This window comes from Somniosus microcephalus, chromosome 17 (genome assembly GCF_052327205.1).
Source record: "Somniosus microcephalus isolate GS21.2 chromosome 17, FLI_Smic_1.0, whole genome shotgun sequence".
In the NCBI taxonomy this organism is placed as follows: domain Eukaryota; kingdom Metazoa; phylum Chordata; class Chondrichthyes; order Squaliformes; family Somniosidae; genus Somniosus; species Somniosus microcephalus.
Genome location: NC_141003.1, coordinates 84712813 through 84736210, shown reverse-complemented (window position 1 = coordinate 84736210; position 23398 = coordinate 84712813). Strand labels below are relative to the sequence as shown.

The window sequence follows — 23398 nt, the reverse complement described above, 5'->3', positions numbered from 1 at the left end:
ACAGAGTTCCCTCCTGGGTAGGAGATTGCAAGCCGAGCCGGGCAGTGTGAAGGAGGTACCGGGAGAGTGAACCCAACAATACAGCGGCCCGTCCGATAGCTGCAGCGGCCCGTCCGATATTCTTTTCTCCCCCCGACCCGACCCGAACCGCGGCCCGTCCGATATTCTTTTCTCCCAACCCGACCCGAACCGCGGCCCGTCCGATATTCTTTTCTCCCGACCCGACCCGAACCGCGGCCCGTCCGATATTCTTTTCTCCCCCCCAACCCCCGACCTGATTTGCGGGCCAGCTTAGTAGGAGTCAGCCGATATCCGGCTTTCCAGAGAAGCAGGAAGGGGAATGAGACACGGAACAGTCGCAAGAGGTAGCCTGAACTTTTACAATTTATATTAAATACAAATTTCCCAGTCTTATAATACCTTCTGAAATCCGAAAATTCCAAAAACTGAAACTCAGCTGGTCCCAAGGCTTTCGGATAAGGGATAGTGTACCTGTACAGGGCTTTGGTGAGACCACACTTGGAGTACTGTGCAGAGTTTTGGTCTCCTTATCTGAGGAAGGACATATTTGCCTTGGAGGCGATGCAACGAAGGTTCACTAGATTGATCCCTGGGATAAGAGAGTGGTCCTATGAGGAGAGATTGAGTAGACTGGGCCTATACTCCCTGGAGTTTAGAGAGTGTTCAGGGAGTGTCAGCAGGCTATGTGTGGAGGCTATAGCTGAGCCTGCTCCTATTCACACTTTCCAGCAAGGAACAGAGTTTAGAAGAATGAGAGGTGATTTCATTGAAACATATAGGGGGAAAATTTGGTTGGTTAGCGCCTCCGGGGGCGCTAGGAACTTAGCATCAGTAGTTGGGAAAATGCTAGAATCTATTATTAAGGACATGGTAACAGGGCACTTAGAAAATAATAATAGGATTGGGCAGAGTCAACACAGATTTATGAAAGGGAAATTGTGTTTGACAAATCTAAGAGTTTTTTGAGGTTGTAACTAGCAGACTAGATAAGGGGGAACCAGTGGAGGTGGTGTATTTGGATTTTCAGAAGGCATTTGATAAGGTGCCACACAAGAGGTTATTAAACAAAATTAGGGCTCATGTGATTGGGGGTAATATACCAGCATGGATTGAGGATTGGTTAGCAGACAGAAAACAGAGTAGGAATAAACGGGTTGGCAGGCTGTAACTACTGGGGTACCGCAAGGATCAGTGCTTGGGCCTCAGCTATTCACAATCTATATCAATGATTTGGATGAGGGGACCAAATGTAATATATCCAAGTTTGCTGATGATGCAAAGCTGGGTGGGAATGTAAGTTGTGAGGAGGATGCAAGGAGGCTTCAGGGGGATATAGACAGGCTAAGTGAGTGGGCAAGAGCGTGGCAAATGGAATATAATGTGGAGAAATGTGAAGTTATCCACTTTGGTAGGAAAAATAGAAAAGCAGAGTATCTTTTAAATGGTGAGAGATTGGGAAATGCTGATGTTCAGAGGGACCTGGGTGTCCTTGTACACGAATCACTGAAAGTTAACATGCAGGTACAGCAAGCAATTAGGAAAGCAAATGTTATGTTGGCCTTTATTACAAGAGGATTTGAGTATAAGAGTAAAGACATCTTACTGCAATTATATAGGGCCCTGGTGAGGCCACACCTGGAGTATTGTGTACAGTTTTGGTCTCCTTACCTAAGGAAGGATATACTTGCCATAGAGGGAGTGCAACGAAGGTTCACCAGACTGGTTCCTGGGATGGGGGGATTGTCCTATGAGCAGAGATTGAGTAGACTAGGCCTATATTCTCTGGGGTTTAGATGAGAAGTGATTTCATTGAAACATACACAATTCTTACAGGACTTGACAGGGTAGATGCAGGGAGGATGTTTCCCCCTGGCTGGGGAGTCTAGAACCAGGGGTCACAGTCTCAGAATAAGGGGTCGGCCATTTAGGACTGAAATGAGGAGAAATTTCTTCACTCAGAGGGTGGTGAATCTTTGGAATTCTCTACCACAGAGGGCTGTGGATGCTCAGTCGTTGAGAATATTCAAGGCAGAGATCGATAGATCTTTGGATATTAAGAGAATCGAGGGATATGGGGATAGTGCAGGAAAGTGGAGATGAGGTAGAAGATCAGCCATGATCTTATTGAATGATGGAGCAGGCTTGAGGGGCCAAATGGCCTACTCCTGATTCTTATGTTCTTATTTAGATTTTCATCTTCCTGAAGTCTTACAATATGACAGAAGCATTTACATTAAAGCTATTTAAACATGAGGTGGTCTGCACTGAAAGGGGAAAAGTACATGACCAGATATAAATAACGTGCATTCCCTACCAAGTGACCGGTTCCACCAACTGGTACCACTAAAGACACAACCTATGGCTGGTAGCAAGATACACAGTAAATATTCAGATTTGATAGAAAAACAACAATTCTTAAGAGTGCCCTGTAATCGTCTTTACTTTGCTAATCTCACCTCCACACTTTTGTTCATCAATAAAAGTAAATAAATCCATGAGGGGGAAAAAAGGTCTTCAGCAATCATAATGAGGCGACTTGTTATTTAAATGATTTAGATCTGCCAACATCAGAAAACATGCTGTAGTTACATAAATTAAATCTTAAAAGAAGTAAGCAAATGTTTGTGAATTATAGAAGTACCATATATGTCCTAAGGTTTACAAACATAAGTCTTTCAATTGTGTTGTAATTTAAACATACACCTCCCTTATTATAATTTAATTTTCAACAATCTAATACATTTACAATTATATTAAATCTGGTTTTACAGTGAAAATAAACGACCCATTATAGTGTTGAACCATCTGTGAAGGAGCATATTCCATACACAGAACAGACTAAGCTTCAAAGCTGGATTGCCTTTCTGTACTCAGATCATGGATTAAACTTGGCTGTGGCATTTAAACATGGGTCTTGTATAGAATTCTGGTATAAAAACAGAAAATGCTGGGGAAAAAAATCACTGCAGATTTGCCTTGATGTGTAAAGTGAAGAGACAGGCGCACTTTTCTAGCACAGCTCCATTCTGATTGTGTCTCCATCTGAAATGTTAATTACCCTTCTGCTTTGCAGATGCTGATGGACCTGCTGTGTATTCCAATTGTTTGCAGTTCTTTCCTCGATTCCCTGTCCTGTCTGTCAATGAGCATGAATCACTTAACATTACAGCCAACCTCCCCTACTAGCTGAAAGAATGTGGGTGGGCAAGCTGTGAATGATTTAATGATGGCAGCATGAGGGCCAATAAGTTGGGGGGGGGTTTTTCATGGTATCTTTGCATTGCTTCCCTTTTGTATTTAAATTCAAAAATGCCCCCGGGTAGCTAGTCTGTTCCTGGTATGCAGAAGTTGAAAGTTGGGAATCCACACTCAAATGATGCTGTACAATTCAGGTATTTCGATTCTGTGAATTGGGCAGGTGTCTTCTTCTTCGGCAGTCCCTCGGAACCGAGGATGACTTGCTTCCACATTAAAAATGAGTTTGCAGGTGACTGATGAGTCCAATGCGGGACCTAGAGTCTCTGTCACAGGTGGGGCAGACGGTGGTTGAAGGGGCAGTGTATGCCCATTAGAGCAAAGGACCCAGTATCTGAAAGCATGAGAAGCTGTGCCTGTGATGGAGTTGGCGGTTCATGGTGTACTTATGTTGCACTGTATCGGGCTGTTGCACTTTGACCAAATTGCCGAGGAAGAACCATTTGAAGCCTGTGTGATGAAACCACTTCACTCCTCTGTACGAGCAAGCTGAACCGCTCAACCCAGCAGCAGTCACAAAACATAGCAGCCCCCAACAAGAAGTCCAATTCTGTTCAAATTACAAAACAGAAAACGCCCTTGTTTGGCGGCAGTGGCAGCATCAACTTATCTACTTCACCTGTGGGTCAAGTTGCGACATTCAGTGCCAGTAGCATGATAGTAGTAAGCACATAACTAGAAGACGCTGCTCTTTGAAATGTCCGATTTACATTATACTCCTTACTAACATTTGACATGGTGGGCTGGATTTTCATTGAGGAGGCGGGACTACAACTTTTGGGGTTGTAGTCCCGCCTCCATCGAGTTCTAGCCAACCCACGGGATTTAGACTTGATTGACCTTGTTGAGCCAGCCCAGTGGGCTCAGCAGGCCAATTAAGGGCCACCTGGCAACAGGTGACGTCACAGATTGAAATTTCATCTGTCAAGACCTTTTGACAGATGAAATATCAGCGTTTGACAGCTGTTTGAAGCTGTCAAACACTGAATCTGTACTCCAGGTTAATTTGTTCCTCTCAGGATGATTTAGAGATCTCCCCGGAACAGAAAGCAGAGGCTGCAGATTTTGACAGCTGGTGGCCATTCTGCTTTCTGTGCCAGTGAGATGAGGGACTCCCGAGACCTGAAGGAAGGAAGGCTGTAAAAGTAAGTAAAGTTTAGTAGAACTTCTTTAAACACTTTACACACACCAAACACACTTACCTCTGCACCCATCACTCACCTGAACACCGGACATCTCGACCCCTCCAAGCCCTTCATCCCGATGGCCCGCCTCGCTAACTTGGCGTGGTTTGGAGCTGTCTGGAATCCCACATTTCAACAATGAAAATAGGGATTAGGCTAAAAACTGCCTGTTATCTACCTGTTAACAGGCAGTTAATTGGCACTAATCCCCTTCCCGCCTCAGGGAGGGGGCTCCCAGTGCGGGGCGGGTACCCGCCTCCTTTGAAACTGGCATGGAGGCGGGTTGGGGCGGGACGGGGTCAGGACCCCGATTTCGCGATTTTAGCCCCCCGCACGCCTCCAATCCCGCCTCCACGGCCCAATGAAAATCCAGCCTGGTGTGTGCGTGGAATTTTCTGCACAGTGTGCCTGGTTGATTTGTAGGATTAGAATAGTGTCACATTGTGAGGGATCGCTAAGTGGAGGAATTTAAAACTCCTTCGAACCCATGAATTGTAGTACCCTGTACTGCAATAGCCATTCAGTCTGACAAGATAAGCATAAACGTGCTTTTGGAACTTGAGAATATCTATACATCATGCCGGGGGGGTATTTGTTTACAAAAGTCTAGTTCATTTTACATACCTAGATCTCAAAAATGACTCGGTGTTTTAATTCTTATTTTAACTACAGTAGGTTGGAATACTTTCCATGATTTGGTGAGAACTAGATCAAAGGCCTTTCAAAGCAGAAAAGTAAAAAAAATGTTTTGGAAAACAGTTTTGTTGAATTATAACAACAAATATGTTGTGGGTCTTCTCCAACAGTCAGGCACAGTAGAGCACACACAGGTTTTCCAAATTCCTTTTAGGAGAAGGTTCGGGTGAGGATGTCTTGATTTTGTTCCTGATGTAAAGTCCCGATGCCAACTGCAGGTACCGGAAGAGATGGCCTGCTTACCAACTTCAACTAGAGGCAAATACAAAAAATTGGAAGAGTTAATGATTTTTTTTTTTGCAATGAATTAGGAACAGTGAGAGGCAATATTGTAACAAATAATAAATTGTGGGAAAATACCAAGTGGACCGGGCTAGAAAAATGCCAGCAAGTTTAAGTGGCCAAAATAGAAACTGCATCTAACTACATCAAGCAATTCGCCATCACTGGCAGACAAATATTTTGACTTGGTAATTAAGTCACTAATGAAGTCTGTATCTTGTTCTGCCCTGCATTGGCTTGCACTAGGGTTGCGAAAGGGGTGGAAAGTTTCCGGTAATTTTCCACGGGAAGTTTAGCTTGGGAATTTTGCCCAAAAAAGCACATGCTAGCATAATTTTTTTTGTATTTCTTTCATTTTTTTTCCACAGGTCCTCTCGTAAAATTACTAACAGAGTTGGAATCTTAATTATTAAGGAATTTCTTAATCAATATATGTTTATCTTCTTACTTGGCTTGTTTTAATAATTACAAGTTTTGTGTGTGACTGTGAACAAGTGTGTCCTGATTGGTTGGATGAGTGGATGAGCGATTAGCTCCCTCTATTGGTGATGTAGTGTCGTGCGTGCACAGGCCATGCTTCCATCACATGGAGCATCAGGAAAAATTTACTCACCCTGTTGCAATCGTGCTGATCGACCGCAGTTCGACACAGACGAATGCCCTTTATTTCTCTGCATAGAACAATGCCACGTTTACCTTCGGATGTGTGGAAGCATTTTACCCCAGGCATTAAAGATGGAAAGACTGTGTACATGTGCAAACATTGTACAAAGCCATATGTAAAGAATGCCACAAAGATGCAGCAGCATTTATCCAAATGCAACAACTTCACACAAAGCTCACAGCAGTCAGCTCAGAGTTCCTCTGCTTCCATTCAAGAAGATGATGGTTCACATTCAGCATCAGGCTCCTTATTATCAGCAACTCCTGGCCCATTTGGAAGGTTCTTTGATACAATGGATAACCATAGCCAGAAGAATGCAGATGAGTGCCTTGCTCGAGCTGTATATGCGACAAGCTCACCCCTCATGTTCACAGCCAATGTGTACTGGAAGAGATTTTTCAATGTTATTCGCCCTGCATACTGTCCACCCACCAGACATGCTTTGTCTACTTATTTGCTGGAGGCCGAGTTATAACAGAGTCCAAGGAAAGCTCAAAGAAACGATAGAGATGGCAGACTGTGTTGCAGTTATCTCAGATGGGTGGTCAAATGTACGAGGGGAGGGCATCATAAACTACATCGTCTCCACTCCTCTCCCAGTGTTCTTCAACAGACACGAAGGACAACAGACACACAGGCACATACATTGCTGATGAGCTGAAAGTGGTCATCAACAATCTTGGATCACAAAAGGTCTTTGCAGTAGTTACTGACAATGCTGCAAATATGAAGGCTGCTTGGGCTCAAGTGGAGGAGGCCTACCCTCATATTACGTCTATTGGGTGCGCAGCTCATGGGCTCAACCTGCTCCTCAAGAACATCATGGGATTGAGAGCCATGGAAACACTGTACAAGAGAGCCAAACAAGTTGTTAAGTATGTCAGGGGAAAACAGGTAGTTGCAGCAACCTACAACTCCAAGCAAACAACAAAGAACAAGAACACCACACTGAAGCTGCCCAGCAACACTAGATGGGGTGGCGTTGTCATAATGTACAACAGCCTTCTGGAGGGTAAGGAGTCGCTGCAAGAAATGGCAATATCCCAGTCTGGGGATATGGAAACCACCATCAAGAAAATACTGCTGGATGATGTGTTTTGGGAGAGAGTGGTTAGCAGCCTTAAACTACTCTCACCAGTAGCATCTGCAATTGCTCAGATTGAAGGAGATGACGCTGTCTTGTCAGATGTTCTCAGGCTTTTTGCTGATTTAAAAGAACAAATCAGCATTGCCCTACCCACATCCCTGCTGCTCAAAGCAGAGGAGAAGGCAATTGTTCAATTCATACAGACGCGTCAGGAATTTAGTGTCAAACCGATTCATGCTGCAGCATACATGCTGGACCCAAAGCATGTTGGGAGACCAATACTTTCTGGAGAACAGATCAACAGTGCTTAGAGTGTGATTTCTACCCTCTCCTGCCACCTCAATCTGAACGTGGGCAAAGTTCTGGGAAGTCTGGCAAAGTTCTCTACCAAGCAAGGTCTTTGGAATGGTGATGGGAATCATGCAAGCATATCAGTGCACATACCTGGTGGAAGGGACTTTGTGCATCTGAGGCCCTGTCACCCATTGCATCGGTGATACTCCAAATCCCACCTTCATCAGCGGCCTCTGAACGAAACTGGTCACTTTTTGGGAATATGCATACAAAGGTTGACTAACAGGAGAGTGGAGAAACTGGTGGCTATCCGGGCGAACCTACAACTCATTGAGCCAGATACAGAAGTGTCCACCACACAGCTAGACAGTGACACAGAGGAGGAAATGGACACGTCAGAGCCAGAGAATCAGGAGGAGCAATGATGAGTAGAAGACTCAGAAGACTCGTGAATAGAAGACTCAAAGGGACAAAATAAGGACAAATTACAGGCTAAATAAGCTGACGCTCTTTTTATTTTATTTTAGATGGGTCTTTTTTGTGGGGGTACAATAAAGTTCAAAATTATAACCTAAATAAAGTTTTGAAAGCCTGTTTTTATTTGTATGGAACAGTAATACTATCTTTGTCATCAAAATAGACAAAGGGTCAGAGACAAAAACCATCAGTGTGCAAAAAAACTCAAAATTCCCGTAAAAAATTCCCATAAATTCCCAAAAAGTCTCATGGAAAGTTTCCTCTTAAAAATTCCCGGAATTTTGCAACCCTAGCTTGCACTCTCCTGGATTAAAAATGTGGATTATCTATATTTTTGCGATCGTTGGCCTCCGCCTGTCCCCCATCTACCTTTTACTCCCCAGCAATATCGCAGTTGGCGGGGATCAGCTTCCACATGTACACTGAGGACACCCAGCTATAATTCACCGTCATTAACTCAAATCCATGACCATCACTGTGCCGTCTGACTGCTTATTGGACATTAAATCATGGCTGAGCCAGAACTTATTCTAACTTAAGAATGGCAAGACTAAAACTACCCTGTTCCTGCCAAAAGATTTGCACACGAGTCGCGATTCCATCTCCCCTCCGTGACTGCTGAATGCAATCTCATTGTCTGATTTTGAGCCGAGTTCCAGATCCCATATCGACCCATCACCAAGACCACCTATTTCCAACTTCACCCACCTCTACCCTGACATCACTTCCACTGCTGCCGAAACCCTCATGATCACCTCCATGCTCTGTTTCTCCAATGTTCTCCACCACACAAGGCAGTTGAGGCCAATTCATTAAATATATTCAAGAAGGAGTTGGATATATTTCTTAAGGCTAAAGGGATCAAGGGATATGGGGAGAAGGCAGGGACAGGGTGCTGAATTTGGATGATCAGCCATGATCTCATTAAATGGCGGAACAGGCTCGAGGGGCCGAATGGCCTACTCCTGCTCCTATCTTCTATGTTCTCCTTGCGAGCTTCCCATGCCCCACCTTCCAAACACTCCAATTTACCCAAAACTCTGCCAACTGTATTTTATCTCACACTCATGTTTTTGTTTATGGGATGTGGGCATCGCTGGCAAGGCCAGCATTTATTGCCCATCCCTAATTGCCCTCGAGAAGGTGGTGGTGAGCCGCCTTCTTGAACCGCTGCAGTCCGTGTGGTGAAGGTGCTCCCACAGTGCTGTTAGGGAGGGAGTTCCAGGATTTTGACCCAGCGACGTTGAAGGATCGGCCGATATATATCCAAGTCAGGATGGTGTGTGACTTGGAGGGGAACTTGGAGGTGGTGGTGTTCCCATACGCCTGCTGCCCTTGTCCTTCTAGGCGGTAGAGGTTGTGGGTTTGGGAGGTGCTGCTGAAGAAGCCTTGGCAAGTTGCTGCAATGCATCTTGTAGATGGTACACACTGCAGCCACGGTACGCCGGTGGTGGAGGGAGTGAATGTTTAAAGTGGTGGATGGGGTGCCAATCAAGCAGGCTGCTTTGTCCTGGATGGTGTCGAGCTTCTTGAGTGTTGTTGGAGCTGCACTCATCCAGGCAAGTGGAGAGTATTCCATCACACTCCTGACTTGTGCCTTGTAGATGGTAGAAAGGCTTTGGGGAGTCAGGAGGCGAGACACTCACCACAGAATACCCAGCTTCTGACCTGCTCTTGTTGCCACAGTATTTATGTGGCTGGTCCAGTTAAGTTTCTGATCAATGGTGACCCCCAGGATGTTGATGGTGGGGCATTCAGCGATGGTAATGCCATTGAATGTCAAGGGGAGGTGGTTAGGCTCTCGCTTGTTGGAGACAGACATTGCCTGGCACTTGTGTGGCGCAAATGTTACCTGCCACTTATCAGCCCAAGCCTGAACGTCATCCAGGTCTTGTTGCATGCGGGCATGGACTGCTTCATTATCTGAGGAGTTGTAAATGGTGCTGAACAAGGTGCAGTCATCAGCGAACATCCCCATTTCTGACCTTATATTGGAGGGAAGGTCGTTGGTGAAGCAGCTGAAGATGGTTGGACCTATGACACTGCCCTGAGGAACTCCTGCAGTGATGTCCTGGGGTTGTGATGATTGACCTTCAACCACCACAACCATCTTCCTTTGTGCTAGCTATGACTCCAGCCAGTGGAGAGTTTCCACCCCCCCCGATTCCCATTGACTTCAGTTTTACTAGGGCTCCTTGATGCCACACTAGGTCAAATGCTGCCTTGATGTCAAGGGCAGTCACTCTCACCTCACCTCTGGAATTCAGCTCCTTTGTCCATGTTTGGACCAAGACAGTAATGAGGTCGGGAGCCGAGTGGTCTTGGCAGAACCCAAACTGGGCATCAGTGAGCAGGTTATTGGTGAGTAAGTGCCGCTTGATAGCACTGTCGATGACACCTTCCATCACTTTGCTGATGATTGAGAGTAGACTGATGGGGCGGTAATTGGCTGGGTTGGATTTGTCCTGCTTCTTGTGGACAGGACATACCTGGGCAATTTTCCACATTGTCGGATAGATGCCAGTAGCTGTACTGGAACAGCTTGGCTCGAGGCGCGGCTAGTTCTGGAGCACAAGTCTTCAAATTCCAGCTGCTCTATCAAACCTATCTTCAAGTAACCTCCAACGGCTCTTGTCCACTAACACACTGAACTGAAAATCCTCAATCATTTACAAGGCCCCTCCACAGTCTCCGCTCTCTTCATGTCTGCAACCTCCTCCAGCTCTACGTGCCAACATATCCCCCATTGCTGCTCCATCTCTAGCCTCCTCTGCATTCTGCCCTTCCTCTGAACCACTTTTGTTGGTAGAGCTTTCAGCCGTCTTAGTCCCACGTAAACTCTTTCTCTCTCTCTCTCTAAATGTCTCCACCTTGCTACTTCTCTCCTGCGAAAACATCTTGAAAACCTGCCCCTTTCACCTTGCCTTTAGTCACCTAACTTTTTTCTTTTACTGCTTAGCATCAGTTTTGTGCCTCTGAAGCAATACAGGCATTCAACAAACGCAAGCGGTTATTGAATGAGAAAAAGCTATTCGATCACCAACCTCATTCTTTCCACTGACCATCATATCGTGGACTATACCTCACCCATTTACTCTCTTACAAGAGAGTTCATCATTAATACTCCCCGATTTCCAAGAGTTAACAAGCAAAACTGGAATATTGATCCACACATCTTCACTGTCCAACAATATTAACGGTTTGAGCGTTACTCGGATGTATATGGCAGCTTACCTTGCATCCTAACTGTTTTTCAAACCTGGGAGATACAAAACACCATGGGCCCATGTTCTGTGGTTCTTCTTGACTCCATACAAAGTCTGAAAAATAACTTTCTAGTTCAGTATTCATAATATGTAAAGGCTTTCTCAAGGCAATTTGACTGTTGTGTTTGCTAACATAAGTTACTGTGTACTTAAAAATAATTAATTGTACATTAAGTTCTCTGAGGTCTGATAGGGTGCTATACAAATACAAATTTTTTTTCAGTGCATAAATACTTTAACCACACAGGTTAGGAAGATTCCTACATTTGATCCTAAGTCTGTACTGAATGAGGTGATCTGAGCCAGAGTGGCAGGAGCAGTGCTAAACTTGGCCTCAACATCTCTAACTTAGGGAGAAGAAAAAAAAAACATCCACAGTTCACTCTCTTGATCATTACCTACTGCTAAGAACATAAGAATTAGGAGCAGGAGTCGGCCATTCGGCCCCTCGAACCTGCCCCGCCATTCAACATGATCATGGCTGATCTTCAACCTCAACTCCACTTTCCCGCCCGATCCCCATATCCCTTGATTCCCATAGAGTCCAAAAATCTATCGATCTCAGACTTAAATATACAGGAAACTTTCGTTTAAACGGAGGTTAAATATCCGGAATGCTCTATCCACCGGCAAAATTCAGGAGTCGGTTCAGATAACTTTTTTTACTTTTAGTTGCTTTTTTTCTCCATTTGGGGCTCTGCAAGCGTCTAGCTGAAGCTGTTGCTTAGCTAGAGACGCTTGCAAGCTGCGCCGACTGTTTTGAAGCTGTTGCTAAGCAACAGGGTTTGTTGCTTCAGACGGAGCATTAACATTAGCGCTCGTTTCTCCGGCAGTGTTGATCGACCGGCACCAGCTCGGCCCTGTCAGAAAGTTTCCTGTACTCAACGATTTAGCATACACAGCCCTCTGGGGTAGAGAATTTCAAAGATTCACAACCTTCTGAGTGAAGAAATTCCTCCTCATCTCAGTTTTAAATGGCCGGCCTGTTATCCTGAGACTATGCCTCCTAGTTCTAGACTCTCCAGCCAGGGGAAACAATCTCTCAGCATCTACACTGTCAATCCCCCTCAGTATCTTATATGTTTCAATGAGATCACCTCTCATTCTTCTAAACTCTGTTCTTTGCTGGGAAGTGTGAACAGGAACAGGTTCAGCTATGGTGCCTCCACACTCTGCTGACACTCCCTGTCGATGCTCAGACATGTAGCTCATGACATGTAGGTTCAGCTTTTTGGATGAGATCTGAAGAGCAGCCAGTGCCCATGGAACAATGTCCTACCTGAAGCAGCATGAGCGGCAATGCAGTTTTGAAGCACACGTATATTCAGCAAGGACTACAACACCAGAATTAAGTTAAACTTATCATGTAGTTTTTCAAAAAAGATTAACCAATGTTTCAGTGAATTTGTAGAGATGTGAACATGAAGATGAGAATTTTAAATTTGCGGTGTTCGCCGATCAGGAGCCAATGCAGGTCAGTGAACACGGGTTTTGGGTGAGCGGGACTTGGTGCGGGTTAGGATACAGACAGCAGAGTTTTGGGTGAGCGGGACTCGGTGCGGGCTAGGATACAGACAGCAGAGTTTTGGGTGAGCGGGACTTGGTGCGGGCTAGGATACAGACAGCAGAGTTTTGGATGAGCTCATGTTTATGGAAGATGTGGGGCTGGCCAGGAAAACATTGGAATAGTAGAATTAAAAACAGAAAATGCTGGAAATACTCAGCGGGTCAGGCAGCCTCTGTGGAGAGAGAAACAGAGTTAACGCTTCAGATGACCCTTCATCAAAACTGGAAAAAGTTGGAGATGGAACAGGTTTTAAACAAGTGTTGGGGCAGGGAGAGGGGGGAGGGGAGGAAAGAACAAAAGGGAAGGTCTGTGATAGGATGGAAGGCAGGAGAGATTAAAAGACAACAGGGATGATGGAGCGAGGCAAAAGGAGATGGTAATGGGACAAGTTAAGAAACAAACGATGGCTCTAGATGGCACTGGCAGAATGATCGACAGCTGCCATGTGAGAGAGAGAAAAGAAATGGAAAAAAAAGGGGCCGAGGTTATGATCTGAAATTGTTGAACTCGATGTTGAGTCCAGAAAGCTGTAAAGTGCTGAATCGAAAGAGGAGGTGCTGTTCCTTGAGCTTAACTGGAACTTTCCTTCGATTAGGCACTTTACAGTCTTCTGGACTCAACATCGAGTTCAACAATTTCAGACTATAATCTCTGCCCCATCTCTTTATTTCATTTTTTTTCTCTCTCACATGGCAGCTGTCTTTAATTCTGCCAGTGCCATTTACACTTCTAGAGCCATCCTTCATTTCTTCACTTGTCCCATTACCATCTCCTTTTGCCTCGCTCCACCATCCCTTTTGTCTGTTAACCTCTCCTGCCTTCCACCCGATCACAGACCTTCCCTTTTGTTCTTTCCGCCCCTCCCCCCTTTCCCTGCCCTTGCTTAAAAACCTATTCCATCTCCAACTTTTTCCAGTTCTGACGAAGGGTCATCGACCTGAAACGTTAACTCTGTTTCTCTCTCCACAGATGCTGCCCGACCTGCTGAGTGTTTCCAGCATTTTCTCTTTTTATTTCAGTTTTCCAGCATCTGCAGTATTTTGCTTCTGTATTGGATTATTGGAATCTGGAGATAACAAAAGCACGGATGAGGGTTTCAGCAGCAGTTAAGCTGAGGCAGGAGCAGAGATGAGCGATGTTCGAGATGGAAGTAGGTCTTTATGATGGGAGAGGATATGGAGTTGGAAGCTCAGCTCAGAGTCAAACAGGAGGCAGAGGTTGCAAGCATGATCTATATATCGAAATCAAGCATGTAGCAACTGTACAACTTCTGTAGAATCCCCAAACTTTAATTAAGGTAACTGCAGGCATGCTGTGGAATATAATGCACCCAAGAAACCTTAATACAAAAGCAAAATACTGCGGATGCTGGAAATCTGAAATAAAGTGAGAAAATGCTGGAAATACTCAGCAAGTCGGGCAGCATCTGTGGAGAGAGAAACAGAGTATTCCCAGCATTTTCTGTTTTTAACTCAAGAAACCTTGATGTTTAATGAGGGATAAACGTTGCTAATACTCAAAATTGCATGCACATTAGTGCAGTCAATAAAAAGCGAGGGGTTACATTCCGAGATTGCAGACGCCCCCCTCCACAGGCAAGTAGCTCATCAATGCATTATTGCCTGGCTTACAGGCAAGGCACTGAAGGGCTGCTGGCAACCCAGCCTGTGTCATTATTTTCAGGGGGAAAAAAGGGATGTATTAATAAAGGTTACACCAACGGAAAAAGAAATTAATGTCGCACACCAGGAACAATTTTACCAGAGTTTTTCTGAATGTGCCTGGTTTGCACGGTGACATGAATCTCGTCATTCATGTGGAAATGACTTATGAAATGATACTGGGCGGCCTGCTGGTGGCGCTGTCCAGGGAGAGTATAAATACTCGGGCATGGCCCAGCTTGCTCAGGACATTCTTTAACAGGAACTAGTGAAGGACACAACTAGATCTCCATGTTGTAAAACAGTTGATTAAAGCCTTGTTTAATACACAGACCAAGTGCCTAGTAGTTTTCTTACGTCACACGGCATATTCACAAACTCTTTTCAGTAGGTTTCAAGGCGAGTGTAATATTTGCCAAGCAGCCCTGACCTTTTGCATTTTTATATTTATCCATTTGCTGCTGAAGTGCTTCCAGTGGGAAGGGGCAGAGCTCTTCCACCCTGATGAGGGCTGTGTTGTGCGCCGCTCCTCCTGAAGACTCTCTGTGTTTAGCCAGAGTGTAATAGTGTTTGCCGGAACACACCACCACTCGGGTCACACTGAAATAAACAATTCAAAAAGAAAACAAAAGCGATTAAAAAGACTGTTGTGAGAACAGGGTATCATAAAAATATACGATTGTCTGTAAAACAGAAATTATCAATGTACTAAATAATGAAACTGAGAATCTAAATGTTTTTAAATAAATACTAGAATTGGTGATCGTCAATGAGTTCAGACTTCTGTTATTTATATGGAAAACATTAAAATGCAAAAACTTAATTTGAATTATGACATCAACCCTCACCGTAACCTGTAAATAAAAGGGCAGCTGTTACACTCAGGACGTACTGCTCATTAAAGCAATTACTGGAGAAAACATTCTGGTTTGTAAAATGTGCACTGTAGAAATTCCGACTGAAAGAACTTAATAATACAAGGATTACATTCACTTTAAGGCGGTGAAGAATGCGTTGCCTTGGTTGCTGAGTTAGCAACACAGTTGTCTAAACTGTTTAATTTCCACACCCTTGCTCCATTCCCAAGGTAATACGTCCTGTGGAGGACCCAGGCCTCTGCTGGTCCAGCTGTGAGCTAATTGCAAAAAGGTAGGCTACACCTGCCTTGGTATATACTCTCTTCACATTCTCCCTCTGCTCCTGGGAATTCTGCTGGGCAAATCTAGACATTAGGTCTGCAAAGAAACATGTGCTGGAAAGAGGAAATTAACCAAGGCTGCCACACACTCCTCACTGTAGCGGTGCCATACACATTTGATCCAATGTGCTGTACCATAGACTGCACAAACTGCTAAATTTGTGTGGTCTCCTCTACATTGGGGCGACCAAACGCAGATTGGGTGACCACTTTTGCAGAACACCTCCGTTCAGTCCGTAAGGGGGACCCCGAGCTTCCGGTCGCCTGTCACTTTAATTCACCGCTCCATTCCCACTCAGACCTCACCGTCCTCGGCCTCTTGCATTGTTCCACGGAAGCTCAGCCTTCCGGACTCAACATAGAGTTCAACAATTTCAGATCATAACCTCGGCCCCTATCATATATATATTTTTTACCCACACTTTGTTTGTGTCTTTTTTTCTTCTCCCCCACAGGGCAGCGGTCTTCCATTCTGCCGGCGCAATTTACACTTCATCTAGAGCCATCCTTTGTTTCTTAACCTGTCCCATTACCATCTCCTTTTGCCTTGAATATCTCTTAATCTCTTCCGCCTTCCATCCTATCACAGACCTTCCCTTTTGTTCTTTCATCCCCTCCCCCCTTTCCCAGCCCCTACACTGGCTTAAAAACCTGTTCCATTTCCTGCTTTTTTCCCCCAGTTCTGACGAAAGGTCATCGACCTGAAACATTAACTCTGTTTCTCTCTTCACAGATGATGCCTGACCTGCTGAGTTTCTCCAGCATTTGCTGTTTTTATTTCAGATTTCCAGCATCTGCAGTATTTTTTTTGTGCTTAAATACTTTGCCTGGAGATCTGCAATCGCCAGAAACCAGACTTTTGATTAAAGGGGGAAAACTGAAATTTAAAGACCATATTTTAATATTTTAAAAATCAAAAAGTCTGACAAATTATTAAGAATGTATTCGTCTGAATTACCACATTAAGACATGGCTTTATAGAATTCCTTATTACATCTGAAATTACTTTGTATACAAATGAATTTCCTCTGATGTGTAGTGACGATTACAGGAAACTCTCAATTTACCGGCACCTAAATAACCGAAATCTCTGTTAACCGGCAAAATTCAGGAGTAGGTTCAGGTAATTTTTACTTCATATTAGTGGACGTTCCTGGATCTGTGGCTGTGTAACCGGGGTTCCTGCACCTGTTGCTAAGCAACAGGGAAGCCTGGATTTGTTGCTGTGTATGGGGCTCTCGTACCTTTTACTATACCTCTCTGTAATCCGGACTTTTTGATAAACCGGCACCACGCCGGTCCCGTCGGTGCCGGATAAAAAAGAGATTCCTGTATGTGGACAAATGCAACAGCCATTTTGTGCATGGCAAGCTCCCACAGGCAACAATGAGATGAGTGTGTTTTGTGATGTTAGTTGAGGGAAGAGTGTTGGTCAGGAAACAATGATTTGCTACTCTTTGAATAGTGCAATGGGTAGTTCTGACGAAGGGTCATCGACCTGAAACATTGACTCTGTTTCTCTCTCCACAGACGCTGCCTGGCCTGCCGAGTGTTTCCAGCATCTTCTGTGTTTATTTCAGATTTCCAGCATCCGCAGTATTTTGCCTTTGTATTTGGTTTTGGCATCTCCTCTAAAGGATGGCATTTCAAACAATGCAGCATTCCACAAAGGCAAAGATTTGTATCTGTATAGATGCCTCAGTCTGGTTACATTTTACACTTCAATGCGACTTGTCAGAGGTAGCCTAGGAGCAGGGATTTTTCACATCATGAATGGAATATAGGACTGTGGACATGAATCCCAATTTATGATGCTATTGGATTGGAACATCATAATTGAAAGGAAGGATTCAAAAATATCTACTCTCAGGCCATTTTTATTATTTACAAATTGAGAAGGGTCTAGGCTGTTAATTGTATTCAAGTGGTGTACTGTTTTGGTAGGGACCATAAACTAATAAACTGTAACTTAATAAAACTTTAAATAAAACGTAACAAATTAAATTAAAATTTTGTTGGCCGGGATGATGATGCACTCCAGTCCCCGCGGCACCCACTGGTCGCGGAAGGCCTCGAGCATGCCGGCGGACACCGCGTGCTCCATCTCCAGGGCCACCCGGGCGCAAACGTGGCCACGGAAGAGAGGCCGAATGACCCCCTCGACCGCCCGCTGCCTGGACCAGTTAATGGCCACTTTGGCCAGGCCCAGGAGCAGTTCAAGTGGTGTATAGCAATTGAGTGTTAATTATATTCAGGTGGTGGGAATTAATTGGGGACTCTCTTGCTCATACTGGCGAAGGGTTGTGACCTGAACTTCGGGGTGCACAGTATGTAATATGTGTGTCTCTCTCTCTGTAAATAAAGGTTTGTAAGTAACTAAAGATTAAGCTCTAGTGTTCTATTCTTCACCACCTGGTGAACCGGCTTTTACAAAGGCTCCAGTGCAGGACAAACAGCGAGGTTGAAAAGAGAAGGTTCAGTTAATCGAGTAGTAATTAGGTGACATCAGCTTGAGTTTTAAAAGTCTGTACAAAGACTGAGTGAAGTAAGGAATTCTACAGTGTTGAGGTCCTGGGAAAGAATGAGTTAATGGGAAATAGTGTACTGAGGCTTGATTTCCAGTGATTTTAAAGCCTAAAAGACTGGAAACAAAATAAATATGATAGTCATGTGTTGTATTATTATGTGGTAATTCAGATGAACAGACACCTTCTTGAAAGTGATGCAAATATCAGATGTTAATGCATGACCTTATATGTAGACGTACACAAGGATATAAGTTCACTCGCATACACGCTTGAAAATGCATGCAATACTTTTGGCCACTTAGGCCACTTGCTGTAGATTGAAATGCCCGTAAAGCTGTTAAGGCATTTTGCTTCTGTCAGCTATCCTTCACGTTACATATGGCTACAAGTACCAGTAACTATGGGAAAAGTCATAAAAGAGCATCTCCTGCAGTGTTGTCACTGGGCTTATTTAACCAACTGATATAATACGTTCACTACAGGAAGGGAAGAAAAATAGTGCAGCTGTATGAATATGAAAATATAAACGTACCCCCCATTATCATTTACCGAGATCCCAGTGACAACAGTTGTACAGTCCACCCAATATAAACACCTGTAGAACTCTATTCAAAAGTTTGTGTTAAACATTCACAGAAAAGGTTCGACACCATTTTGGAAAGAGAAACTAAATTACTTTTCAGGATCCACCGATGAATCTCCGATGACGGGTTTAAATGTGGTTCCAGGTGCCATCTCATCCAACCTGGAGACTGCAGCCTTCAGAAAGAAAGAATACAAGTTAGCGTTCAAAAATATTAGATATCACATGAAAATAGTTCTATATTACAATTAGAATAGGTCTGCAACAGCATCAGTCAAGCTGCACGAAAGAACTATTAAAACTATCACATTAATTCTTGATTAAATATAATATGTGTTAGTTACGTATTTACATATTTTCATTGGCCTCAGTACAAGTTAAACCGGTTATTCTGCATGACACCAAGTATGAATTTATTGGTATATATAGTCATGTAATTAGATCACTGTCTGGGAAATATATGTTTTTTTTTTCCCAGATTCATAATTGGGTGTTTTCACAAATGAGGAAACAAAGATACTTCAAGGTAACTTTAGAATGGAGAAGATATGAGTTAGGTGAGGCTGAGGATAGAGTCATCAAAATAAGGTAACAACTGTTGGTGAGGGTAACATGAGACTTGAAGAAACAACATTTTCTCACTGAAAGTCAGAGAGAAGATCAAGTAGTAGTGACTGCACCATTGCACTGTAAGAGGACGAGAAGCTGTGAGCACCGAGAGTGTTTGATTTGAGTTCATGAATGTAGAATGGAATAATCAGCTAAAAGTGGATAGGTTCAGAAATGAATGGAGATAATCAATATGAAGGTGGAATGGACTGGCAGAGCTCTGAGGGACCCCCTTTCTTCCTATTCCCCCGTCATATGTTCCCCTAATCTCACTCTTTCCTCGCCACCACTTTAAACATTCACTCCCTCCACCACCGGCGCACCGTGGCTGCAGTGTGTACCATCTACAAGATGCACTGCAGCAACTTGCCAAGGCTTCTTCGGCAGCACCTCCCAAACCCGCGACCTCTACCACCTAGAAGGACAAGGGCAGCAGGCGCATGGGAACACCACCACCTGCAAGTTCCCCTCCAAGTCACACACCAGCCTGACTCGGAAATAAATCGGCCATTCCTTCATCGTCGCTGGGTCAAAATCCTGGAACTCCCTCCCTAACAGCACTGTGGGAGCACCTTCACCACACGGACTGCAGCGGTTCAAGAGGGCGGCTCACCACCACCTTCTCGAGGGCAATTAGTGATGGGCAATAAATGCTGGCCTTGCCAGTGATGCCCACATCCCAGGAATGAATAAAAACATAATTGGCATCCGTGGCATAAGTATACGGCGAGGAGGACTGACAACGATTCCCATTCTTAACCAAAGTCAGGCTCCACCCCTAACCACTGGAAGTGCACATAACTGAAGACAACATTTGTCTCAGCTGTGATGGAATAGCCCGCTGCCACTCATTGTCGACTCACACGTGAAGAATGACTTCTTCCACGGCTAGAAGCCATATCCCAGCAAAGAATCAATGCTTCAAGGTGAGGAAAGGAGAATATAGGCGAGAGAAGGAAAAAGTGGTGCCGAATATTTTTTTTTGTCCCCGAGGTGTGTGAAATCCCGGCGAAGTTGCATTTTTTTTGCCCATCCGTCGTTGCACTGAGAAGGTGGGGGGGGCTATTTTTAGCAATTACTTTCACAACGGAGCGACTTGCTAGGCCACTTTAGAGGGCATTAAGAGTCAATCAGGGTGGACAGGGGTCGTGTATGGGACAGATCGGGCTGGGGTGACGAGATCCCTTCCCTGAACAGTACAAGCGAACGAGTTGGGTTTTTACTACAGTCCAGCAGCTTTACGTGGCCATTTTGTCCTCTGGTGCCAACCCAGATTTGCTGCATTCAATTTCAGGACTTGCCTTGCTGGAATGTGAACTTGGTGACTTTTGATTTGCTGATTGAGTATCATTAAACCACTCGACTACCAACCGAGCCTGTCAAACTTTACAAAAGGCAAATGGGACACTGATACCATATTTCAGAAAAATAACTTGTATTCATACAACGCCTTTCATGTCCTCAGGACATTACCAAATGCTTCACCGTCAATGAATTACTTTTGTAGTGTAGTCATTTGTTTTGTAAGCAAACAGCCACTTTGTGCACAGCAAGGTCCCTCAATCAGTAAATTAAATCAATGGCCAGAGAATTCGTTTTTTTATGTTTTTCCATTAAAGGATGCATATTGACCTGGACATTGGAAGAACTCCCTCATCAAATAGTCAACCCAAACAGGAAAATGGAACCTTTGTTTAACGTCTTATTCAATAGACCGCATCTCCGTCAATGCAATGCTCGTTCAGTCCTGCACTGAAGTGTTAGCCTAGATTATGTCCTCACAATCCTGGAGTAGGGCTTAAACCCACAAGAGGCATCAGTGCTACCATCAAAAGCATCAGCCCCAAACTACCCTCATGAGTAAATTGGGCCCAAGGGGGAATTACGAATACACAATTTTGTTCAGTGTGTTTCCAAAAGTATTTTAGCTACAGAGTTTGTGGTTTGCTTCCCGTATATTTACAATCTATATTAATGACTTGGATGAAGGGACCGAGTGTAATGTAACCAAATTTGCTGATGATACAAAGGTAGAAACATAGAAGATAGGAGCAGGAGTAGGCCATTCGGCCCCTCGAGCCTGCTCCGCCATTCAATGCGATCATGGCTGATCATCCAAATTCAGTACCCGGTGATGCGCTATCAATTACTCATAAAAGACTGAGTTAAGAGAGTAACTAAAGGCTTTTATTAACAAAAGAATGAAGGTCTGCCTCGAGTGGTCGACCGGTCCAGAAATACAAAGGGCTGGGGAGCAGTCACCTTTATACTAGGACTTGTGGGAGGAGTCAGCCGAGGCATGTCCAGGCATGTACACAGTGGAATACAAACAGTGGTTTACCACATTCACCCCTTGTTTAAAATTGAGTCCGGCGGGGTGAAGTGTATTAAAAGTTAGTGTATTGGAGTCTCTCCGGAGGTCTTGTCTGCCGCTGTGATCGGCGTGGCGACGGCAGGGGTAGTGGAGCTTCCGGCGTCGAGTCCTGCGTGGGCTGTGGCACAGGCGTGTCGTCCTCGTAGATGTCGAGCGGGTCGCGGGGCCCAGGCCTGCCGTCTGCTGGGGCTGGATATCGGATAGTGGGTGGGGGTGGTAGTGAGTAGTGGGTTACTGCGGCCCCCGAGGGTGCAAGGTCTCTTATGGAGACTGTGTCCTCCCGCCCGTCCGGGTATGCAATGTAAGCATACTGGGGGTTGGCGTGGAGGAGGTCGACCCTCTCGACCAGGGGGTCCGTTTTATGGGTCCTCACGTGTCTTCTCAGTAGGACCAGCCCTGGGGACGTCAGCCATGGCGGTAGCGATGTCCCCGATGTGGACTTCCTTGGGAAGACAAACATTTTCTCATGAGGGGTGGCGTTAGTGGCAGTGCAGAGCAGTGACCGAATAGAGTGGAGCGCATCGGGGAGCACATCCTGCCAGCGGGAGGTTGGAAGGCCCCTAGACTTTAAGGCTAGCAGGGCGGCCTTCCAAACTGTCGCATTTTCTCTTTCCACCTGTCCGTTCCCCCGGGGGTTGTAACTGGTGGTCCTGCTTGTGGCAATACCCCTAGTTAGCAGGTACTGACGGAGTTCGTCGCTCATAAACGATGAGCCCCGGTCGCTATGGATATAGCTGGGGAAACCGAACAGGGTGAAGAGGTCGTTCAGACATTTAATGACCGTGGCACTGGTCATGTCCGGGCAGGGGATGGCGAACGGGAAACGGGAGTACTCATCAATAATATTGAGGAAGTACACATTGCGGTCGGAGGAGGGGAGAGGCCCTTTAAAATCAATGCTCAGGCGCTCGAAGGGGCGAGTGGCTTTTATCAGGTGGGCCCTGTCTGGTCTATAAAAGTGCGGTTTGCACTCAGCGCAGACTTGGCAGTTCCTGACCTCCTCAATAGAGTAAGGCAGGTTGCGGGCCTTGATGAAGTGGAAGAACCTGGTGACCCCCGGGTGGCAGAGGTCATTGTGGAGGGCCCGCAGTCTATCGATCTGCGCGCTGGCGCAGGTGCCACTCGATAGCGCATCCGGGGGTTCATTGAGCTTCCCGGGCCGGTACAAGATCTCGTAGTTGTAGGTGGAAAGTTCGATTCTCCACCTCAAGATCTTGTCATTTTTGATTTTGCCCCTCTGCTTGTTGTTAAACATAAAAGCAACTGAACGCTGGTCAGTGAGCAGGGTAAATCGTTTTCCGGCCAGGTAGTGCCTCCAATGACGCACAGCCTCCACAATCGCCTGGGCCTCCTTCTCAACAGCGGAGTGTCTGGTCTCCGGGCCTTGGAGGGTTCGTGAAAAGAAGGCCACGGGTCTCCCCGCCTGATTGAGGGTAGCGGCCAGGGCAAAGTCGGACGCGTCGCTTTCCACCTGGAAGGGGATGGATTCGTCCACTGCGTGCATGGTGGCTTTGGCAATGTCCTCCTTGATACGGTGGAAGGCTAAGCGGGCCTCTGCCGTCAAGGGAAAAGAGGTGGACTTGATCAGCGGACGGGCCTTGTCCGCATAGTAGGGGACCCACTGGGCGTAATAGGAGAAAAACCCTAGGCAC

The 23398-nt window shown here is 45.3% G+C and overlaps 1 protein-coding gene across 1 annotated transcript in view; it reads right to left on the bottom strand.

Annotated features, from left to right (window-relative positions):
* Window positions 1-2443: 2443 nt before the first annotated feature.
* The window catches only part of dhtkd1 (dehydrogenase E1 and transketolase domain containing 1), an 89734-nt gene continuing 68779 nt past the window's right edge, over window positions 2444-23398 (bottom strand). Inside the window, exons 14-17 of the mRNA XM_086010781.1 lie at window positions 18857-18939; window positions 14885-15054; window positions 11195-11280; window positions 2444-5408 (exon numbers count right to left, since the gene is read on the bottom strand). Coding sequence (XP_085866907.1) covers window positions 5307-5408; window positions 11195-11280; window positions 14885-15054; window positions 18857-18939 — 441 coding nt within the window. The 3' untranslated portion in view covers window positions 2444-5306. The remainder of the gene's footprint in view (window positions 5409-11194; window positions 11281-14884; window positions 15055-18856; window positions 18940-23398) is intronic.